This window comes from Oncorhynchus clarkii, chromosome 2, assembly GCF_045791955.1.
Source record: "Oncorhynchus clarkii lewisi isolate Uvic-CL-2024 chromosome 2, UVic_Ocla_1.0, whole genome shotgun sequence".
Lineage (NCBI taxonomy): Eukaryota > Metazoa > Chordata > Actinopteri > Salmoniformes > Salmonidae > Oncorhynchus > Oncorhynchus clarkii.
Window position 1 is genome coordinate 58,507,779 of NC_092148.1, and position 24,948 is coordinate 58,532,726.

A 24,948-nucleotide genomic window follows, 5' to 3' on the forward strand; every position below is an offset into this window, starting at 1 on the left:
CATTTTTTCACACCTGCCTAAAACTTCTGCGACGTACTGTATATATACAGTGCCTTGCGAAAGTATTCGGCCCCCTTGAACTTTGCGATCTTTTGCCACATTTCAGGCTTCAAACATAATGATAAAAAAAATTATTTTCTTGTGAAGAATCAACAACAAGTGGGACACAATCATGAAGTGGAACGACATTTATTGGATATTTCAAACTTTTTTAACAAATCAAAAACGGAAAAATTGGGCGTGCAAAATTATTCAGCCCCTTTACTTTCAGTGCAGCAAACTCTCTCCAGAAGTTCAGTGAGGATCTCTGAATGATCCAATGTTGACCTAAATTACTAATGATGATAAATACAATCCACCTGTGTGTAATCAAGTCTCCGTATAAATGCACCTGCACTGTGATAGTCTCAGAGGTCCGTTAAAAGCGCAGAGAGCATCATGAAGAACAAGGAACACACCAGGCAGGTCCGAGATACTGTTGTGAAGAAGTTTAAAGCCGGATTTGGATACAAAAAAAATTCCCAACATTTAAACATCCCAAGGAGCACTGTGCAAGCGATAATATTGAAATGGAAGGAGTATCAGACCACTGCAAATCTACCAAGACCTGGCCGTCCCTCTAAACTTTCAGCTCATACAAGGAGAAGACTGATCAGAGATGCAGCCAAGAGGCCCATGATCACTCTGGATGAACTGCAGAGATCTACAGCTGAGGTGGGAGACTCTGTCCATAGGACAACAATCAGTCGTATATTGCACAAATCTGGCCTTTATGGAAGAGTGGCAAGAAGAAAGCCATTTCTTAAAGATATCCATAAAAAGTGTCGTTTTAAGTTTGCCACAAGCCACCTGGGAGACACACCAAACATGTGGAAGAAGGTGCTCTGGTCAGATGAAACCAAAATTGAACTTTTTGGCAACAATGCAAAACGTTATGTTTGGCGTAAAAGCAACACAGCTGAACACACCATCCCCACTGTCAAACATGGTGGTGGCAGCATCATGGTTTGGGCCTGCTTTTCTTCAGCAGGGACAGGGAAGATGGTTAAAATTGATGGGAAGATGGATGGAGCCAAATACAGGACCATTCTGGAAGAAAACCTGATGGAGTCTGCAAAAGACCTGAGACTGGGACGGAGATTTGTCTTCCAACAAGACAATGATCCAAAACATAAAGCAAAATCTACAATGGAATGGTTCAATAATAAACATATCCAGGTGTTAGAATGGCCAAGTCAAAGTCCAGACCTGAATCCAATCGAGAATCTGTGGAAAGAACTGAAAACTGCTGTTCACAAATGCTCTCCATCCAACCTCACTGAGCTCGAGCTGTTTTGCAAGGAGGAATGGGAAAAAATGTCAGTCTCTCAATGTGCAAAACTGATAGAGACATACCCCAAGCGACTTACAGCTGTAATCGCAGCAAAAGGTGGCGCTACAAAGTATTAACTTAAGGGGGCTGAATAATTTTGCACGCCCAATTTTTAAGTTTTTGATTTGTTAAAAAAGTTTGAAATATCCAATAAATGTCGTTCCACTTCATGATTGTGTCCCACTTGTTGTTGATTCTTCACAAAAAAATACAGTTTTATATCTTTATGTTTGAAGCCTGAAATGTGGCACAAGGTCGCAAAGTTCAAGGGGGCCGAATACTTTCGCAAGGCACTGTATATATATAGAGAGAGAGAGAGACGACTGGGGCAGCTCTAGCAGGGCAGAAATTTGATGAACTGACTAGTTGGAAAGGTGGCATCCTATGACATTGCCACATTGAAAGTCACTGAGCTTTTCAGTAAGGTCATTCTACTTACAATGTTTGTTTAAGGAGATTACATGGCTGGGTGCTCGATTTTATACACCTGTCAGCAAACGGTGTGGCTGAAATAGCAGAATCCACTCATTTGAAGGGGTGTTTACATACTTTTGTATATATGCTGTATATACTTGTTTTTTTTACTCAGTTGGGGTCTCAACTTACAGCTAGCTGCAAGTTAGAATAGTACACATTTAGAAAAAAAGTGCTATCTTGAACCTAAAAGGGTTCTTTGGCTGTCCCCAAAGGAGAAACAATTGAAGAACCCTTTTTGGTTCCAGGTAGAACCCTTTTGGGTTCTATGTAGAACCCTTTCCTATGGGGACAGCAGAACAACCCTTTGAAACATTTTTTTTGTAAGAGGGTAGAATACACAAGGTGCAATTTCAATTAGACCATGTCAGCAAAGATTTTTAGATTGGTAAATTAGTCCAGCGGCCAGCTATCTAAATTTAGTAATCATGGTCGAATTACCGGCCGGAGGGCCCCTGTTGATTTTGTTAGTCAGTCTCAGTCAGATATCACATTATAAACTGCAAACATTTCACCACCCTATGGCAAAATGTGTAAAATTGCGTGAAATTTGCTGTAAAACAGAATTTTCCTCTCCACTCCATGGCAAAATAAGTAGAATTGCATAAAATGTGTTTAAAAAATAGAAAAATCTTCTCTCATGGCAGAATATGTAGAATTGATGTAAACTTGCTTTAAACTGCAACATTTTCTCTACGCCCCATGGCAAAATGTGTAGAATTGCAATTTTTTTTAAAATTCTCTCTGCTGTCAAGAGGGGGGGTTGCTGAAATGTTTTGCTCGCAATGTGGTGGTGGTGGTGGGGGGGGGGGGGGGGGGGGTGTCAGTCCTCTCAGTCTATTTATTCCCAGCTCAGCTCAGTCTGATCTCATCCCAGGTAATTGACTGGATAAACACATTGCCAACATGCCAGCTGAGTGTGTGATAGAGAGAGACATGGCGATTGGATAAGCGGGAGGGCGGAGTCAGCGAAACACTGGGCGCAACTAAAGAGAGACTAAAGGAGGACAATGTGTAAAGCAATTCTCCTTCACTGTGTCACAGAGATGTTTAACTCAGCATCCTCTCTCTCTATATCTTTCAATGAAGTCCCAACTTTGGATGTTAATATATCATGTCCTGACATTAAACGTAGGTTCAAAATGGGGGATTTAAGAAGACCTGTTTTCTCATTTAAGTATCGTATGTCAATGTTATTCATCTGATGTCATATCAAACCAATGTCCATATATCATTAGTACTATGTGGGTTTACTGAAGGTGATACACATCCATTTTATTTGTAACACGCTTCGTAAACGACAGGTAGAGTAACAGTGAAGTGCTTACGGGTCCTTCCCAACAATGCAGAGAGAAGAAAAACAGAAATAATAGAAAAATAATAACACAAGGAATAAATCAAATCGTATTGGTCACAGTGTTTAGCAGATGTTATTGCGGGTTGTAGCTGTCACCACTTCCGCCGAAGTCGGTTCCTCTCCTTGTTCGGGCGGCGTTCGGCGGTCGATGTCATCAGCTTTCTAGCCATCGCCGATCCACCTTTCATTTTTCCATTTGTCTTGTTTTGCTACACACCTGGTTTCAATTCCCTCAGTATTAGACGTGTATATAACCCTCTGTTCCCCCCCATGTCTGTGTGTGGAATTGTTTGTGGTTTCGTGTATGTGCACGCTAGACTGGTTTGCGCTGGGTTATGTCAACCCATATTGTGTTTAGTGTTCTTATTGCCGTGTGTTTTGTTCGCCCAAATAAAAGGCTCCTTTGGCTACCCAACTTCTTCTCTCCTGTGCCTGACTCCCTTACAGCCAGTTACACATACCTAACAGCAGCAAAATGCTTGTGCTTCTAGCTCCGACAGTGCAGTAATATCTAACAGTTTCGCAACATATAACCAAAATACACGTAAATCCACACAACAGTGGTAGGCTTGATTACCAACAACGACGAGACGGCCTACAGGGAGGAGGTGAGGGCCCTCGGAGTGTGGTGTCAGGAAAATAACCTCACACTCAACGTCAACAAAACTAAGGAGATGATTGTGGACTTCAGGAAACAGCAGAGGGAACACCACCCGATCCACATCGATGGAACAGTAGTGGAGAGGGTAGCAAGTTTTAAGTTCCTCGGCATACACATCACAGACAAACTGAATTGGTCCACTCACACAGACAGCATCGTGAAGAAGGCGCAGCAGCGCCTCTTCAACCTCAGGAGGCTGAAGAAATTCGGCTTGTCACCAAAAGCACTCACAAACTTCTACAGATGCACAATCGAGAGCATCCTGTCGGGCTGTATCACCGCCTGGTACGGCAACTGCTCCGCCTTCAACCGTAAGGCTCTCCAGAGGGTAGTGAGGTCTGCACAACGCATCACCGGGGGCAAACTACCTGCCCTCCAGGACACCTACACCACCCGATGTCACAGGAAGGCCATAAAGATAATCAAGGACATCAACCACCCGAGCCACTGCCTGTTCACCCCGCTATCATCCAGAAGGTGAGGTCAGTACAAGTGCATCAAAGCTGGGACCGAGAGACTGAAAAACAGCTACTATCTCAAGGCCATCAGACTGTTAAACAGCCACCACTAACACTGAGTGGCTGCTGCCAACACACTGACACTGACTCAACTCCAGCCACTTTAATAATGGGAATTGATAGGAAATGATGTAAATATATCACTAGCCACTTTAAACAACGCTACCTTATATAATGTTACTTACCCTACATTATTCATCTCATATGCATACGTATATACTGTACTCTATATCATCGACTGCATCCTTATGTAATACATGTATCACTAGCCACTTTAACTATGCCACTTTGTTTACATACTCATCTCATATGTACATACTGTACTCGATATCATCTACTGTATCTTGCCTATGCTGCTCTGTACCATCACTCATTCATATATCCTTATGTACATATTCTTTATCCCCTTACACTGTGTATAAGACAGTAGTTTTGGAATTGTTAGTTAGATTACTTGTTGGTTATTACTGCATTGTCGGAACTAGAAGCACAAGCATTTCGCTACACTCGCATTAACATCTGCTAACCATGTGTATGTGACAAATAAATTTGATTTGATTTGATTTGATTAAGAATGTATATACATATATGTCAGAGCGGCATTGGACTAAGATACAGTGGCATAGTATAGAATACAGTATATACATATGAGATGTGTGATGCAATATCTACACACAATTAAAGTGACTAAGATACCGTAGAATAGTATAGTGTGCAGTTTACACATATGAGATGAGTAATGCAAGATATGGAGACATTATTAAAGTGTCTAGTTGCTTGGCCACGCAGTCCGGGAGTACAGGAGGGTCTGAGCACGCACCCTTGTGGGGCCCCTGTGTTGAGGATCAGCAAAGGGGTGTTGTTTCCTACCTTAACCACCTGAGGGTGACCCATCAGGAAGTCCAGGACCCAGTTGCACAGGGCAGGGTACAGACCCAGGGCCTCGAGCTTGATGATGAGCTTGGAGGGTACTATGTTGTTGAATGCTGAGCTGTAGTCAATGAACAGCATTCTTACATAGGTATGCCTCTTGATTATATGGGACAGGGCAGTGTGCAGGCAATTACATCGTCTGTGGATCTATTGGGGCGATAAGCAAATTGAAGTGGTTCTAGGCTGGCAGGTAAGGTGGAGGTGATATGATCCTTGACAAGTCTCTCAAAGCAATTCATGATGACAGGTGAGGGCTACTATGAGTAATGATAACTTGGCTATATATATATATATATATTAACCTTTATTTAACTAGGCAAGTCAGTTAAGAACCAATTGCTCAGGGACAGAACGACAGATTTTTACCTTGTCAGCTCGGGGATTCGGGGATTCGATCTTGCAACCTTTCGGTTACTGGTCCAACACTCTAACCACTAGGCTACCTGCCGCCCCATACATGGGGTACAAGTACTGAGTCGATGTGCAGGGGTATGAGGTAATTTAGGTAGATACAGTATGTACATATAGGCAAGGGTAAAATGACTAGGCAACAGGATATATAATAAGCAATAGCAGCAGCATATGTGATGAGTCTAAGGAGTTCCCACAAGTGAAGGGAAAAGGTGAGAGGAGGAGAGTGCATAGATGCGAGACGGAATGCAACAAACAAAGGGATAATGCTGTAATGCAGCTGCTATGAAAGTGAACTGTGTTTGCATGTGATCAGGGGTGTATTCATTCTGCCGATTCTGTTGAAAACCGTTTCATAAACGGAAGCAAACGGAACGAAAAGGTGATAAACATACCTGAATTTGTCCAGTAGAAACTCTTCTTTGCAACTGTAGAACTAATGATTACACCCTAAATCAGCTAGATGCAGGCAAGAGTGTGAAAGGCGGTATTGAATGTGCCGATGTCTGTCTCATTGACTACTCAAATTTCTCTCGACCTGTGCACTTACGTTATAAACTTTAATTTGTAGGCTAGGTTGTAGCAACCTCATGATGGGTATAGGGAAAATGTTAGTATCATGTAGTAGCCTAAACCTATCGATGCTACATTGAGCTGGGTGAGTGGGATATGAATGGCAGTAGTGGTGTGGACCATGTTAATTTCTTACTGATGTGGACACCAAGGAACTTGAAGCTCTGGACCTGCTCCACTACAGCCCCTTCGATGTGGATGGGGGCATGCTCAGCCGTCCATTTCCTGTAGTCCCCGAATCTCACAATGAAACAGAATTGTGGTGAATACAATCTTACCACAAGTACGAATGCTGTCTAATAAACTATTGTATAAACAGATTTAGCCGTCTCTATCTATTACCTTATAATTTGCGTACATGTTGATGAATCATGTTTTTATTCACAGACCAGAGATGGAGAGGTCAAAGGAGCTAAAGGCTTAAGAAAGCAAATAAAAAAACATCTCTACTCTTCAGGGCAGCAAAAGAGAGAGGAGACAGAGGCTTGGATCTTATGCTGCCTCTGTCTCTTTAAAAACAGGAGCATGCAATCTCTGTTCTTCAGGGCAGCAAAAGAGAGAGGAGAGAGAGGCTTGGATCTTATGCTGCCTCTGTCTCTTTAAAAACAGGAGCACGCATGTGAGGGGGAGGGGGTGCTGGCTAGTTGGAACAGTCCTCCTCTAATGAGGAGATTTGAGAGACACCGAAGAGAGAGAGAGAGAGAGAGAGAGAGAGAGAGAGAGAGAGAGAGAGAGAGACCCAACCATAAGGAGAAAGGGGGAAATGAGATGACAACAGAATGCAGGCTGTGATACATAAAAGAGCATGATGTATTGAATCAAAGGAAAAGGAGAAATAAATCTGGATTTCTCACCGGCAAGGGAGCAAGAATAAAAGCATCAGTATCGCTAAACCACTTAAGGACGTGGATTAAAAAAGAGAGAGGGAAAGGGAAAGGAGAGGAGGAAAATAATCAGATCACTTGTTTATTTTCATGGTCCGTGTGCGCACTTGCTGTCGGTGAGAGTGTGCATATGTGTGTGCGCATATGGGAAGAGACTGCATTGCTGTTCACTAGCAGAGGCATCAGGAGAGAACCAAGCTGAATCCCTCTTTTTTCTTTCTCTCTCTCTATTTCTGTGTTGCACTGTGTGGCAGGAGCATGTTGGGTGGGTTGAGTACAAACGACAAGCTGAGCTAGCCAAAAGAGATGGACCTGTAACGCTGTAAATGCTGTTGGATCTGGCCAGTGGCTGCGTGGGATCCCAGGTTTCTAGGTGGAGCCTGGTGGTCTTCAGCTGATAGGGAGAGTTAAAGCTAAAAGCCCCAGAGAGGAGGAGGCACAAGTATCTGGGAGTGTGCCGGCAGTGGGGCCCTGCGTGGAGGGAGGGGGCCTGAACCTAAACCCCAAAGAAAAGGAGTTTGCTGCGTTTGTGTTGGCAGGGAGGACGCATGGCTGGCGTGGGCCTTCCCCCTTCTGTGAGCTGCAGCTGTAGGAGATTGGACCGGGAGTGAAAGTGAACCAAACCTCCAGGATAATGGTTTGAAGAGGTTCCCGCTGCTCCTCCCTGGCCAGACAGGAGGGACCATACACTCTGGGGGTCTATTTTGCTTTTTCCTCTTTTTATTTTTCTCTTTAAGTCAACCCGGGGGATTTGTTTGGGTGTCTTCCCCCCCCCCCACACCTCATCATCATCATCACTAACCCCACCTCCATCTCTGTTTTTAGTTTGTTTTCTTTTTTTGAGATTTGGGGGATTTGCCAAAACCTATTTCATGCATGTCCACTGGGGGCAGGTTCAACTTTGATGATGGGGGGTCATACTGTGGGGGGTGGGAGGAAGGCAAAGCCCACGGCCATGGCATCTGTACTGGGCCGAAGGGCCAAGGCGAGTACTCAGGGTCCTGGAGCCATGGCTTTGAGGTGGTGGGGGTGTACACATGGCCCAGTGGGAACACCTACCAGGGCACCTGGGCGCAGGGCAAGCGCCATGGGATTGGAATGGAGAACAAGGGCAAGTGGGTGTATAAGGGGGAGTGGACAAGTGGATTTAAGGGACGCTACGGCCTCAGGGAGAGCACCGGCACCAGCGGGAAGTATGAGGGGACCTGGAACAACGGTCTTCAGGACGGATACGGCACTGAGACCTACTCCGATGGAGGTAAGACCCAGTCCCAGACCCAGACTGAGCCATGTTTAATGGGTGAGTACCCTCTGTGTAAAGCATCAACATATGGATTTTGAGATACAGACCAGCAGGCCCATTCTTCAGAGTGAGTTGACAGTATTCGGGGAAACCTAGGTGCTAGGTGTCCCCACCCCACCCCCCTCCACCACACACACACATAATCTAAATGTCACTTGCTTCATTCTTCTCCTATCTCTCAGACACTCTCTAATCTCTCTTTCTCCGTCCATCTGTCAATTGGGAAAGCAGATCCCTCTCCCCTGCTCGTGCTGCAGTGGGAGAGACATTCCGAGGCCCAAATTAAGGCCACCGGACTCCGCATGCAGCCTGAGAGAGAGATTTCAGGTCACCCCCAAAGCATAGGGAACAAGCAGACAGACAGAATCATGGTTAACCTGGCTGGGAGGCCATAAATACACACCTTGAAGCTGACAGTGATGAGAGTCTGGAAGTCCTTACTCTACCTCAAATTCACACACACTCTCTCTCTACTAAGGTGGATTTCAGATCCATTCTGATATATTTATCAAAACACTTCCTTTAGCAAGGCAACGGTACTTAAAACAATCACACAGTCAAAGGGCATGACGGTCTGTAGAATATTTTGATTTCTTCTGGTGAAACCTCCTGGTGCAACATCATAGTCTTAGTATAGAAGGTTCTATCTAGAACCTAAAAGGGTTGTCCAATGGATTGTCCCCATAGGATAACCCTTTGAAGAATCCTTTTGGGTTCCATGGAGAAGCCAAAAAGGTTCTACATCAGTGGAGGCTGCTGAGGGGAGGATGGCTCATAATGATGGCTGGAATGGAGCGAATGGCATCAAACAAATAGAAACCAGCCATTACCACAAGACCGTCCTCCCCAATTAAGGTGCCACCAACCTCCTGTGTTCTACATGTAAGGTTGTTTTTTTTTCTCTAATTTGATTTTGAATTCTCTTGTATTTTATATTCATAAAATGTGTGAAATTGTAAAATGCAGGGCTCCCTTGGTCTCAATGGGTATCCTTGTTAAAAATAGTAGAACCATTTTCACAGAGGGTTCTACATAGAACCAAAAAGTGTTCTACATGGAACCAAAGAGTGTTCTAGCTGGAACCAAAAAGTGTTACCCTATGAAGACGAGGAACCCTTATGGAGCCCTTTTTTCTAAGAGTGCATTGTTAAAGTTATATAACTCTCTAGCACCAGAACCTTACACAACTATGCACCCAACCAACAGCCCAATGAACACTGGCTGAGTCAGGAGAGGAGGCTAATGAGGACAGAATATGCAGAATAGATATGACACAGACGATATCCACAATGATAACAGTTACAGTGTCCGCTCTGAAGTGAGCACCAGGCCAGCGAGGCTTTGTTATAATGAAATGAGTATGAGGCATAAGATAAAGAAAGGGATTTGGAGAAGACAGACTGGTAGATGAAGATGGAAAAGCATGAGGTATACGATAGAATAGTGTACTATTTTCATATGAGAGAAACTTCAAATCTACAGTATTCATTATGTAACACTTCAATGTGTCCGTAAATCAGTCAGTGTCTTTAAAATACTCCAGTATACTCTTCCTGTCTGAAGGCTTCAGCATTTTATGCCCAACAACAATTGTTATCAGTTGATTACACCATCTAACATTGACAATAAGAAAGTCTTGCATTCTACCCCCGAACTTTGCTCACACCCTGCTTATCATACCACTCCTCAGGAGAAGGATCTATGCCCGGAGCAGTTGTTTTTCTCTATATTTATATCTGTCTACCTCGTTCCACTGCATTACAGCAGTGGCGCCTCTGTCTCTGTACAGCAAGTTGCTGTGGGAACGCACACAGACATGCAGCAGGGCTGCGTGTCACAGGGGACTCAGTGTTGCTCACTCTGATTGGCTGGCTGACTCTGCTAATGTTGTTTACTTACTTGAGCAGTGAGCGCTTATCTGGCTGCAAATCATAATCACAGAAGAAAGTGACAGAGAGGGGGAGACAAAGATACAGAGAGGTTACAGTAGCATTGTCTTTGCTCTCGGGAGGAGTTAGAAATGGTATACTGTCAATGGCGAATGAGGAACCCATCCAAGTAGCTATCTAAGGAGAACACTACAACAGTGCCTGTAAAAGAGAAGTTACTACATGTCATGTAGTGTTTTTGATGGTTGTTGACACTCCACCTTGATTGCTGATTAGCACATCTGTGATTGGGAGTAAAGCAAACTCACTGTACTGGGAGCTACAGGAAACTGTCCTGACAGTTGTTTCTGGATATGAGTCAATATTACAGTGCAGTAGCCTGTATGATTTTACCCCTGACCTACATACTGAACCATCATGGTTGTTTAGAAATGGTTTGTGCCCTGTAGAGATGAGGAGGGGGCTAATTTTGTAGATGGCCAGGCGATTTAGGTGATTGTATCCTTGGGCAAGGTGTGTTATCTAAGTTACTGAGGTAATCTTTTTGCTGTTGAAACGGATTATGTTAATGAGACCAAAGAGACACCAAGAGCAGTTCCTCAAAATGATGAACACGATGTGAACAAACGTTTGTGATGTCCCAATTCAATTTTTTGAGGGGAATTAACGTTCAAATCATAATTCAATTTTTTAGGATGTTTCTATGAGTTAAATAATCCTTAAATGGACAAATCTAAGACTGGGGCACATCATCGCCTCTCAAAAACTAAATCCCTTAACCGGATAACATCCGTAGTCGATTTAAGCTTACTGAGAGATTTAGCTTTTAAACTGCAGCTCATTTTGAATGTTGCCGTTTCTCTAGCAGTTTCGCTAGCTGTAGTCTGTCCTGGATTGCAGTCTGTCTGTGTCTGTTCTAGCCAGCTCTTCTATGGTTGTCTTGCAAGCAGAGTGACATCAAACATTCCCATAGCCACATGATGCTCCTGTTTCAGAAGATGACACACACATTACGAAAGTAGCACCTGCTTTACAGTCCAGACCTATCTTACAACACTGCTGTAGCGTGTCTCCTGTTCTGTCCCGTGCACATTACTCTGTGTGTCTCTCTCACACAATCACACACAAACACACTCAAATCTGATCTGCAAGTGCTGACTTGATGAAATATAAAAATGTTAATAAGTCATGAAAGAGTTCATCCAAACACACTTCTTGCCATCCTTACTCCAGTTTGAATATCCTCTTATGAATTGTACACACTATGCGGTCGAGGGCTTTGTGTTGCATATTAGGGGGGTCCAGGTCAATTGGTTCCAGGGTCAACACCCTGGGGGTTCAGGGGTAGACTTCGAGGTAGCCTATGTTTGCCCTGTTTGGTGGGTGTGGCGGGGTGTGGCTTGAAGTAATGAGTGACATATTTGAAGGGCAGCGGTGTATTTTGAACCCACAGCCCAACCCCCTTCCCTGTTTTTCAACTGGTCGTTCAGAACATCACTGTTTCCCTTTAATTGAACGTTGCATTAAAACAATTTGTCTTGAACACAGCTCTGGTGTCTTTTCTACTCCAAAATTAATGAAAATAAAATGATGGTAAGGCCATTAAAAGGTCATTTCCCCCTCCAAAAATGAGGCTAACAACATATAAGCATGATCACCTGTAGCCCAACTGATGCAGCATAGTGGCTGAACCATAGGATTGCCCATCTGTATTTGTGCTAATCATTAGCTAGATCAGTGCTTCCTAAACCCTTTCAGTCATGGCCCCCTTTCATCATGGGGGAACAGCATCTGCTGAAAAATATTATAAAGGAGAAATAAACCATCGAACCGCTGTGCAATGTCACAGGCATCCCTATCAATGAAAACTAAGGTGGGCCAATTTCTTTTCTCAGTTGAAATCAAATGTAAAGGTGGTTCTGAAGCATTCTTAGGGTGATTATTAGGTTGCATTAACATGATGAGTGCTTTCCCCCCCAAAATGTTGGCCTTCAAATGTGTTTTCTAAACATAAATATGGAGGATAGGTTGCTGCTGCTGATGGTCAGAGTCTGTGAGACAGGCATGCTGCATCTGACTGGGGAGATAATCAAATCACATTGTATTTGTCACATGAGCGGAATACAACTGGTGTAGACTTTTCCATGAAATGCTTGCTTAAGAACCCTTTCCAACTAGGCAGAGTTTAAATATAGTAATAAAAATAGTAACACATTAGATATAAATTAAGATACACAAGAATGGAGCTTTATACAGGGAGTACCAGTACCAGATCAATGTGCAGAGAGCTACGAGGTATTTGAGGGACATGTACATGAAACAGGCTTGCTTGAGCCTACTGCTTGAGGTTCAGAGAAACAGCCCTTCTCTAATTCTGTAGCCTTCTAGAAACCAGTTGTTTCAAAGTGTATAATACTACCAAATTTGACTTTGAACTCACATAATTTGACCTAATATAACCGTTACCAATTATCAGTCATTTTGAGAAATACCGCTCACAATATAGTGGCACAGCAGAAGAGCGCTTCATTGGTTTATAGTTAATCCATGAGGTGCTCTTTGATCATGGGATGAAATACTATAAAGCAAAAATAAGTTGCTGCTGGATAGTAAACACTGCGGAACAGCCTTTGTGTAAACAAAGCCTTTCATTTATTATGATCACGAACCCCCTGTCCCCCCCGCAAGTTATGCGCCTGTATGCAGCCTATTACAGTGGGCTCCAAAATGACTGGCAATGCACAAACAATACTTAAACAAATATAAACAATTTAATTATAGAGAGAAACTCAAAATACCAACATGTGAGAAATGCTGTACTTTATTAATGTTTCAATGGAACCAACCAAAATCATTCAATTATTTAATACGAAATACATTTAACCAAAATCAAGGTTTCATAATTATTGGCACTCCTCATTTAGTACTTAGTGCAACCACCTCTGGCAAGGATAACAGCATGGAGTCTTTTCCTGTAATGTTTGACAAGGTTAAGGAACACATTTGGAGGGATTTTGGAGATCCTTTCAAGATCCTTCACATTCTTGTGATTGCGCTTATCAACTGCCCTCTTCCACTCAGCCCACAGGTTTTTGATTGGATTGAGGTCCGGGGACTGGGATGGCCATGGCAGAACATTGATTTTGTTGTCACAGAACCATTTCTGTGTGGATCTTGAGGTATGTTTCTGGTCATTGTCTTGTTGGAAAGTCCACCTACGGCCAAGTCCCAGCCTTCTGGCAGAGGCAACCAGATTGTCAGCCAAAATTGCCTGATACTTGGTAGAATTCATTATGCCATCAATCTTAACCAGTGCCCCTGGACCTCTGGAATTAAAACAGCCCCAAAACATCACTGACCCCTATCCATATTTCACCATGGGTATGAGGTTCCTCTCCTTGTATGCATCTCTGTTTCGATGTCAAACATGCCGATGCTGTATCTGACCAAAACGTTCAATTTTGGTCTCATCTGACCAGAGCACCTTCCAGTCATAATTTAAATGATGTTTGGCAAACTCCAAGCGCTTGCGTCTGTGTCTTGGGGCTTTCATCTTGCAACCCTTCCAAAGAGCCTGTGGATGTGGAGGTGGCGTCTGATGGTGCTTTTTGAAACCTGGTGACCCCAAGACGCCACCAAGGCCTGCAATTCTTTCACAGTGATTCTTGGGGATTTTGTTGCTTCTCTTGCCATCCTCCTCCCTATCCTGGGGAACAAAATGCATTTGCGTCCTCTACCCGTGAGGTTTTCAACTGTTCCATATCTTTTGAATTTTCGAATAATTGCCCTGACCGTGCTCAGTGGTATATTCAATTGTTTGTGGATCTTCCTGTAGCCATTACCAGATTTATGAAGGTTTATGACCATCTGTCTCTTTTGAACTGCTAGTTCTTTTGTTTTCTTCATGGTGTTGGATGACAAAGGGATATTGCATGTGTGTTACCTCATTTTTATACTCTAGTGAAACAGGAAGTGATGTAATGGCTCAATATATTTCCTTAAGACTTAGATCAACTTAAATAAGTGGAATTTAATTTGTGGTTTAATTTTGTTAGATATTATTTACAATAATCTTTAAGGGTGCCATTAATTGTGAAACCTTAATTTGGAGGACATTTATTTTTAATTAAATCAATAAATTATTTTGTTTGGTTCCATTGAAACATTATTAAAGTACAGTATTTCTCACATGTTGGTATTTTGAGTTTCTCTATAATTATATTGTTTATGTTTGTTTAAGCATTGTTTGTGCATTGCCAGTCAGGGGTGCCAGTAATTTTGGAGCCCACTGAATATCAAAATGAGAGCCATCATTTGATTACAGGTTGAGTAAACTTGCAAAAAGTAATGCAATCTCGATTGGAAGGTATATACTAACAGCCAAGTTCAGCCTAAAAACAGAACAACGCACATTGTTAAATACACTATAATAAATTATGTTTTGGCGCATAATCAAATCAGGATTGCTGTGATGTGTCCGCGTCTCTGATCTTTCCGCGTTTAACCATTTGTGCTGCCGCCTGTACTGCTGTTCTAACGCATCTCGCAGCACTCCGGATGAAAACCTCCATCGAATTCGTTTTGACATGTGAGTTGCAGAGTCCATAGAAAACTAAAGATTATTAGAAGATTATTGTAGGCTAAATGCATTACATACTAGGCCTTAATGTGAACAAGCTGTGCATGAAAACGACGGAAAGTGTTTTCGGGTGCGTTTCTTTCAAAATGTTAGCTGTTTTCATGGCTGTGGGGAAATTAAATAATATGCTCCCTGATTATTAACTCGACCGAGAGATGCCTCCACAATGCAGAATTTTCTACTACGCCCGAGTTAACCGATGAAACTACTTACTGTAGCTTCATTCTGAAATGAAATAGGTTTTCCGACTTCCTGATCGAGCTGTAAGGGCACATAGCCGGTGGGAAACTGTTCAGGCAAACAACAGATGAACGTGCATCCATCCACCCACCCCCACAAAGAGAACGTTTAATTAACACCATGGAGTCTATAACGGCTACGTACTGTACGGATGACACGATTCAAGTAGGCCTGCCTATAACATGTTTTGCTTGATATGAAATGATTAATGACATGTTTTTTATGTCAATGAAAGGAAAAGGAAAATGTCACTGACATTTCAAAGGCGCACAATACCTTTAATTTAATCAACACACATTTGTTCAAAGTTTATACAGATACTGCATTTTTTCTCTGCTAGATGTGACATTGGATTTAATTTATGTATATAATCCATGTTCATGTGTGATGCACCAGACATTATAGCCTAGCCTAGCTATGCTTGACTAATGACTGTAGTGAGATACAAGTCCTAATGGGGAGATTCCCATGGAGTCAATGGATCCCCAAAGACTCAGAGTTTACCCATGCCGCCCTCTCCTGAGAGAGAGAGAGACATCCATCCCTTCCCTACTTTCTTTATGTTTGACCTCCTTCACTGAGAAAATCTGCTGTTGCAGGTCGGGAACACACCAGTCTTTCATTACGGCCTTATTCTAGTTAATGTGTCTGCAAACTATAACAACAATATAATATGCTGTGTCATGGACCTGATCACACTTTCAAGAGAGGAGAAGTCACTTCTCTGTGTATGTTCCAGCCAGACATAACCCACGTTATTTCAGTCAGGGCTTTATTTCAGCTGTGTCAGCAAAATCTGTAAAATTACAACATTTTCAAAGACACACAGAAGAAGCACTCATACTCCTACTTACACACAGACACACACTCACACATTCTCAACCCCCAATCTCTCGTTATCTTTCTCTTTCTCTCTCCCTCTGTATTTCTCTCTTTACCTTTGGAGAGTCTGTGCTGGAGTTAAAGACAGTGGGTGAAGGTGCGGAGCAGAGAGCTGGAGAACAGGAAGTGATCCTGGATAGAAATACGAGATGTGCCAGAGCAGAGCTGGAAGGCACTGGCTAATTTCTCACTGTCTGTCTTGCTGTCACTGTCTTTCTCTGTGGGAATATAAATGTATCCTATCAATTGAGGCCTGTGTTTGATCCATCATATGTCACACAGCTGTTGACTGATCAGGCGGGTGTGGCCAGATGTCGGCCAGCTGTCTGGGACAGGAGGAGTATTTTGGAGTATTTTAAAGACACTGACTGATTTACGGACACATTTAAGTGTTACATAATGAATACTGTAGATTTGAAGTTTCTCTGGAGTGTCCCTCATATGAAAATAGTACACTATTCTATCGTATACCTCATGCTTTTCCATCTTCATCTACCAGTCTGTCTTCTCCAACCAAATACTAATTTTCCACCATAATTTGAAAATAAATTCTTTAAAAATCCTACAATGTGATTTTCTGGATTTTTCTGGATTTTCTCATTTTGTCTGTCATAGTTGAATTGTACATATGATGAAAATTACAGGCCTCTCTCATCTTTTTAAGTGGGAGAACTTGCACAATTGGTGGCTGACTAAATAATGTTTTGCCCCACTGTATATAGGCCTGGCAGTATACAGCCCAGAGAAGATGCAGATGCCCACCCAGCTTCAGTCAGACTGCCAGGCCTGTTCTGAAGAGTAGTAGGTTTCAATAGGTTTCCATTCTAACTGTGGCGGCAGAAGTAGCAGCAGCACCAGTAGCAGCATCACCTCTAGCAGAAGTATCAGCAGCACCACTAGCAGCAGCAGTAGAAGCAGCAGCAGCACCTTTAGCAGCAGTAGCAGCAGCACCTCTAGCAGCAGTAGCAGCAGCACCTTTAGCAGCAGTAGCAGCAGCACCTCTAGCAGCAATAGCATCAGCACCTTTATCAGCAGTAGCAGCAGCACCTTTAGCAGCAGTTGCAGCAGCACCTTTAGCAGCAGTAGCAGCAGCACCTTTATCAGCAGTAGCAGCAGCACCTTTATCAGCAGTAGCAGCAGCACCTTTATCAGCAGTAGCAGCAGCACCTTTAGCAGCACTAGTAGCAGCAGCACCTTTATCAGCAGTAGTAGCAGCACCTTTATCAGCAGTAGCAGCAGCACCTTTATCAGCAGTAGCAGCAGCAGTGTGTTGCTGTGGGGGTGGGGATATCCAACACTCTCTGCTGTTGCCTTATTGAGCCATCCAACCCTATGCATTTCACTGACATGCCAGCCCACAGAGATCAATAAAGGCAAAGAGGACAGGGGAGTGTGTGTGTGCGTGTGCTTGGGGTTAGGGAGTTTGGAAAAGGGGTGATACAAACAGAGATACTGAGATTGGTTGGAATCCTTATAGGGGCCTAAATGTGCTGATTCCACACATAAGCAGCATATTATAGAATGCTTGGCACGTTGAATCACAGAGCAAGAGGAGCTATTACATCAGAGGGTTTGCTCAGTCTTTGGCAGCACAGAAATGACAGAATATAGATTAGATAGGCTGATACTGTATATAGATGGATCCCATAGATCCGTCAATCCGGCAGTGTGTGTGTAGTGTGTATGTGTGCGTGTAAGAGAGGAAGATATAGAGAGAGAGGAACAGAGAGAAACAGAGAGCGACAGAGAGATAGGCAGTGAATTGTCCTAGATTTCAGCACCACACAGTTGGACCTAAGCTGTAATGGGAAATAGAGGAGAAATCCTGCTACATCTAAAATACCAGCTACTAAGGCAGTATACAGAGGGAAAGTACTGGATTGCGCCTATTCACAGACAAAATAGACTCAGAGTGTAGTTCACGTTTTGAAACCATGCTACTATCTCTAAAGAAAGGCCTTTAATGATTCAAAACTGTCAAAACATCATGTCATGTATCGCATCAGGCTGAAAATCTGTCACATAACCTCACATAATAGTATAGCACTGAACTGAATTACGGAATCCAGAGAGCGGGTCAATCTCAGAGTGAAGCATTATTGTTTTGGAATGACAATTGGAACCTAATCTTTGACCCTAGCCAGCCAGGATCAGTTTGCTACCTCTACAGTGCATTTGTAAAGAATTCAGACCCCCTGAGTTTTTCCACATTTTGTGACGTTACAGCCTTACTCTAAAATTGATTAAATACATGTTTTTCCTCTTCAATCAACACACAATACCCCATAATGACAAAGCGAAAACAGGTTTTTAGACATTTCTGCAAATTTTTGCAAATAAAAAACAGAAATACCTTATTCAGACCATTCGTTATGAGACTCGAAACTGAGCTCAGTTACATCCTGTTTCCAGGTACATCCTTGAGATGTTTCTACAACTTGATTGGAGTTCACCTGTGGTAAATTCAATTGATTGGACATGATTTGGAAAGGCACACACCTGTCTATATAAGGTCCAAAAGTTGACTTGAGGCTGTAATCGCTGCCAAAGGTGCTTCAACAAAGTACTGAGTAAAGGGTCTGAATACTTATGTAAATGTGATATTTCAGTTTTAGTATTTTTTGTACATTTTCCAACATTTCAAAAACCTGTTTTTAGCTTTGTCATTATGGGGTATTGTGTATGGATTAATTGTGTGTAAAAATAAACAATTGAATCCATTTTCGAATACGGCTGTAAAGTAACACAATGTGGAATAAGTCAAGGGGTCTGAATACTTTCCGAATGCACTGTATATAGGACTATTCTGAGACGTGATCTGCCAGAGGGGTTGGCAGACAAGATGATAAACAGCTGCCATACTGGACGTCTCAGGGAAAATAACATTCCATTATTTTGTTGGCAAAATGTCCCATAAATAACGGTGCTGACAGGAAATGGGATGGACATGGTGATAGATGTTATAAGTGCTCTTCACTTACTTAGTACCTCTCCACAGTTTCACTCATACATATACTGTGTACATGTATACTGTGTACAAGTGTACAAAAGATTAAGGACTGCCCTTTCCATGTCATAGACTGACAAGGAGAATCCAGGTAAAATCTATGGTCCCTTATTGATGACACATGTTAAATCCACTTCAATCAGTGTAGATGAAAGGAAGGAGAGAGGTTAAAGTTTTTTAAAGCTTTGAAACAATTGAGACATGGATTGTGTGTGCCATTCAGAGGGTGAATGGGCAAGACAAAATATTTAAGTGCCTTTGAACAGGGTATGATAGTAGGTGCCAGGCACACCTGTTTGTGTCAAGAACTGCAACGGTGCTGGATTTTTCACATTTTGTGTGTATCAAAAATGGTCCACCACCCAAAAGTCACCCAGCCAACTTGAGTCAACATGGGCCAGCATCCCTGTGGAATGCTTTCTACACCTTGTAGAGCCCATCCCAACAAATTGAGGCTGTTCTGATGACAAAACATGTTCTTAATGTTTTGTACACTCAGTGTATATTGATGACAAGCATAGAGTAATAATACTATCTTTAGTATAGTAGTGTTGGTACTGGTAGTAGTAGTGGTACTGGTAGTAGTAGTGGTGGTACTGGTAGTAGTAGTGGTACTGGTAGTAGTGGTGGTACTGGTAGTAGTAGTAGTGGTGGTACTGGTAGTAGTGGTGGTACTGGTAGTAGTGGTGGTACTGGTAGTAGTAGTGGTGGTACTGGTAGTAGTAGTGGTACTGGTAGTAGTGGTGGTACTGGTAGTAGTAGTAGTGGTGGTACTGGTAGTAGTGGTGGTACTGGTAGTAGTAGTGGTACTGGTAGTAGTGGTGGTGGTACTGGTAGTAGTAGTGGTGGTGGTACTGGTAGTAGTAGTGGTGGTACTGGTAGTAGTGGTGGTACTGGTAGTAGTGGTGGTACTGGTAGTAGTAGTGGTGGTACTGGTAGTAGTAGTGGTACTGGTAGTAGTGGTGGTACTGGTAGTAGTAGTAGTGGTGGTACTGGTAGTAGTGGTGGTACTGGTAGTAGTAGTGGTACTGGTAGTAGTGGTGGTGGTACTGGTAGTAGTGGTGGTGGTGGTACTGGTAGTAGTAGTGGTGGTACTGGTAGTAGTGGTGGTACTGGTAGTAGTAGTGGTGGTACTGGTAGTAGTAGTGGTACTGGTAGTAGTAGTGGTGGTGGTACTGGTAGTAGTAGTGGTGGTGGTACTGGTAGTAGTGGTGGTGGTACTGGTAGTAGTAGTGGTGGTACTGGTAGTAGTGGTGGTACTGGTAGTAGTAGTGGTACTGGTAGTAGTAGTGGTGGTGGTACTGGTAGTAGTAGTGGTACTGGTAGTAGTAGTGGTACTGGTAGTAGTAGTGGTACTGGTAGTAGTAGTGGTGTTGGTACTGGTAGTAGTAGTGGTGGTACTGGTAGTAGTAGTAGTGGTACTGGTAGTAGTAGTGGTGGTGGTACTGGTAGTAGTAGTGGTGGTACTGGTAGTAGTGGTGGTACTGGTAGTAGTGGTGGTACTGGTAGTAGTAGTGGTGGTACTGGTAGTAGTAGTGGTACTGGTAGTAGTAGTGGTGGTACTGGTAGTACTAGTGGTACTGGTAGTAGTAGTAGTGGTGGTACTGGTAGTAGTAGTGGTGGTACTGGTAGTAGTAGTAGTGGTACTGGTAGTAGTAGTAGTGGTACTGGTAGTAGTAGTAGTGGTACTGGTAGTAGTAGTAGTGGTACTGGTAGTAGTGGTAGTGGTACTGGTAGTAGTGGTGGTACTGGTAGTAGTAGTGGTGGTACTGGTAGTAGTAGTGGTGGTACTGGTAGTAGTGGTGGTACTGGTAGTAGTAGTGGTACTGGTAGTAGTAGTGGTGGTACTGGTAGTAGTAGTGGTGGTACTGGTAGTAGTAGTGGTACTGGTAGTAGTAGTGGTGGTACTGGTAGTAGTAGTGGTGGTACTGGTAGTAGTGGTGGTACTGGTAGTAGTGGTGGTACTGGTAGTGGTACTGGTAGTAGTAGTGGTGGTACTGGTAGTAGTAGTGGTGGTACTGGTAGTAGTAGTGGTACTGGTAGTAGTAGTGGTGGTACTGGTAGTAGTAGTGGTGGTACTGGTAGTAGTGGTGGTACTGGTAGTAGTGGTGGTACTGGTAGTAGTAGTGGTACTGGTAGTAGTAGTGGTGGTACTGGTAGTAGTAGTGGTGGTACTGGTAGTAGTAGTGGTGTTGGTACTGGTAGTGGTGGTACTAGTAGTAGTAGTGGTGGTACTGGTAGTAGTAGTAGTAGTAGTAGTGGTGGTACTGGTAGTAGTGGTGGTACTGGTAGTAGTAGTGGTGGTAGTAGTGGTACTGGTAGTAGTGGTACTGGTAGTAGTAATGGTGTTGGTACTGGTAGTACTAGTGGTACTGGTAGTACTAGTGGTACTGGTAGTAGTAGTAGTGGTGGTACTGGTAGTAGTGGTGGTACCGGTAGTAGTAGTAGTGATGGTACTGGTGGTAGTAGTGGTACTGGTAGTAGTAGTAGTGGTACTGGTAGTAGTAGTTGTGGTGGTATTAGTAGTAGTAGTGGTAGTGGTGGTACTGGTAGTAGTAGTAGTGTTGATACTGGTAGTAGTAGTGGTACTGGTAGTAGTAGTAGTGTTGATACTGGTAGTAGTAGTGGTTGTGTTGGTACTGGTAGTAGTAGTAGTAGTAGTGGTAGTAGTAGTGGTTGTGTTGGTACTGGTAGTAGTAGTAGTAGTAGTGGTACTGGTAGTAGTAGTGGTTGTGTTGGTACTGGTAGTAGTAGTAGTAGTAGTAGTAGTAGTAGTAGTAGTAGTAGTAGTAGTAGTAGTAGTAGTAGTGGTACTGGTAATAGTAGTAGTAGTGGTACTGGTAGTAGTAGTAGTAGTAGTGGTGGTACTGGTAGTAGTAGTGGTACTGGTAGTAGTAGTAGTGGTAGTAGTTGTGGTACTGGTAGTAGTTGAAGCATTCATTGTCTCAGGTAAGATGCAGACCATGCTGGGCAGCGAGTATTACTGTAGTTCCATCAGCTGAGTCCCGACAGAGGGATTTACACATAGTAGACTCTTTGTTGAGATATGAAACGACTCCTCCCTCCCCAGTTCTCACTCTCCCCCTCTCAATGGCTGGAGCACATTAAAAGCATGTCATCACATTTTTCCCCAAATATGACTTTCAGGAAAGTATGGGGGAAAACATTTAATGGTGTTGCATTAATGAACGTGAACTGTAAGTGAATTTGTCCCAATACTTTTGGTCCCCTAAACGAGGGGGACTATGTACAAAAAGTACTGTAATTTCTAAACGGTTCACCCGATATGGATGAAAATACAGACAGCACGTCAAAATACAGTGTACAGAGAAGTACAGAGCCAAAACAACAACAAATTGTCACTGTCCCAATACTTTTGGAGCTCACTGTATGTGCAATGTTCAGAGACAGTGAAGGAAGAGCTTTGACGTGGGTGCTAAAAAGATTGGAGGAGAAAATGATTGATTGGTTTGTTCTATGAACAGGGAATGAAAGGGAGAGCAGACAGAGGGAGCTTTGGTATTGTTCTATAAAGCATTAAGTGAGAGGACGGTTGTCATGTGCGTCAGTAGCGTTGGTACTGGTAATAGTAGTGGTGTTGGTACTGGTAGTACTAGTAGTAGTGGTACTGGTAGTAGTAGTGGTGGTACTGGTAGTAGTAGTAGTGGTAGTAGTAGTAGTGGTGGTACTGGTAGTAGTAGTAGTGGTGGGACTGGTAGGAGTGTATTTTGTTGTCTGCTAGCAATCATACCATTCCCTTTTGAAGAACCTAAAGAGTGGGTATGAGTCTAAGGGGATAATATCATTGCTCTCTGCCCAGGAGTTCAGCCCTACAGCTGACCTGTTACTGGTGGTCTGGTGTCTCAATGCTAACAATGTGATACAACAAGGTCTCACTGTGAGGGTGAACAAACATCATATCTCGCAGTACCCCCAGACACCTTAGGCCCATATCTCCCTCACTAGTGTTGTGGTTGTCCTTGAAATATATGAAAATGAATTATTTATTGATATGCTGTTATATCATAGTGGCATGCATTGTAACATTTGTCTCTGTGTCTTTCTGCAGGTACGTACCAAGGCCAGTGGGTGGGGGGGATGCGGCATGGATACGGCATGCGGCAGAGTGTGCCATACGGCATGGCAGCCGTCATCCGCTCTCCGCTGCGTACCTCCATAAACTCCTTGCGCTCGGAGCACAGTAACGGGACGGCTCTGCTCGCGGACCGGGCCGGCGTGGGGAGTGTGGGCGGGACAGGCTCCACCAGCAGTCCGGCAGTGTCGCGGGGGGGCTTCGTGCTCACTGCTCACAGCGAGGCAGAGCTGCTGAAGGGCAAGAAAAAGGGTCTGTTCCGAGGTCGCTCCATCCTCAGCGGACTCAAACTGAGGAAGTCAGAGTCCAAGAGCTCCCTGGCCAGCCAGCGCTCCAAGCAGAGCTCGTTCCGCAGTGAGGCGGGCATGAGCACGGTCAGCTCGGTAAACTCTGACATCAACTCCACCATCAGCCTGGGAGAGGGCGAAGCCGAGCTGGCCGTCGCCGAGGACGATGTGGACGCCACGGCAACGGAGACCTACTGCGGCGAGTGGAAGAACGACAAGCGCACGGGCTGTGGGGTGAGCCGGCGCTCGGACGGCCTGCACTATGAGGGTGAGTGGGTGGGAAACAAGCGGCATGGGTACGGCTGCACCACCTTCCCTGACGGGACCAAGGAGGAGGGCAAGTACAAGCAGAACGTCCTGGTGAGCGGCAAAAGGAAGAACCTAATCCCCCTCCGAGCCAGTAAGATCAGAGAGAAGGTGGACCGGGCTGTGGACACGGCCGAAAAGGCTGCGGACATCGCCAATCAGAAGGCTGAGATCGCCATGTCCAGGTAAGACCCAGCAGCAGGTCCATAATTTACACCTTCCGCTTCTTTGCTGTCCTCTTGGTCAACTCAAAATAAATGATCCAATTCGTACGTCCAGTCCCTAAATCTCTGCGACCACAGAACACTTTTCAAGGGAGTTGCCCTGATGAGGATGTGGACAACTGTGCGGAAAGGGGCGGACTTAAGTGGAAGGTGTAAATCACTAGTAGGCCTTATTTGGAGCAGGTCCATGTGTAGGCCTTACTAGTAGGCCTTATTAGCAGCAGGTCCATGTGTAGGCCTTACTAGTAGATGTTACTAGCAGCAGGTCCATGTGTAGGCCTTACTAGATGTTACTAGCAGCAGGTCTATGTGTAGGCCTTACTATCAGATGTTACTAGCAGCAGGTCTATGTGTAGGCCTTACTACTAGATGTTACTAGCAGCAGGTCCATGTGAAGGCCTTATTAGTTGGCCTTACTAGCAGCAGGTCCATGTGAAGGCCTTATTAGTTGGCCTTACTAGCAGCAGGTCTATGTGTAGGCCTTACTAGTAGATGTTACTAGCAGCAGGTCCATGTGTAGACCTTACTAGTAGATGTTACTAGCAGCAGGTCTATGTGTATGCCTTACTAGTAGATGTTACTAGCAGCAGGTCCATGTGTAGACCTTACTAGTAGATGTTACTAGCAGCATGTCCATGTGTAGACCTTACTAGTAGATGTTACTAGCAGCAGGTCCATGTGTAGACCTTACTAGCAGATGTTACTAGCAGCAGGTCCATGTGTAGACCTTACTAGTAGATGTTACTAGCAGCATGTCCATGTGTAGACCTTACTAGTAGATGTTACTAGCAGTAGGTCCATGTGTAGACCTTACTAGTAGATGTTACTAGTAGCAGGTCCAAATGTAGACCTTACTAGTAGATGTTACTAGCAGCATGTCCATGTGTAGACCTTA

General features: G+C 43.7%; 1 protein-coding gene across 2 annotated transcripts in view; it reads left to right on the forward strand.

Annotated features, from left to right (window-relative positions):
* Positions 1–7,037: 7,037 nt before the first annotated feature.
* Positions 7,038–24,948, forward strand: part of LOC139370604 (junctophilin 3b) — a 43,160-nt gene continuing 25,249 nt past the window's right edge. For both annotated transcript variants that reach the window (XM_071110195.1, XM_071110203.1), the window contains exons 1-2: positions 7,038–8,441; positions 23,213–24,014. In XM_071110195.1, the coding sequence (XP_070966296.1) occupies positions 8,060–8,441; positions 23,213–24,014 (1,184 nt within the window). In that variant the 5' untranslated portion in view covers positions 7,038–8,059. The remainder of the gene's footprint in view (positions 8,442–23,212; positions 24,015–24,948) is intronic.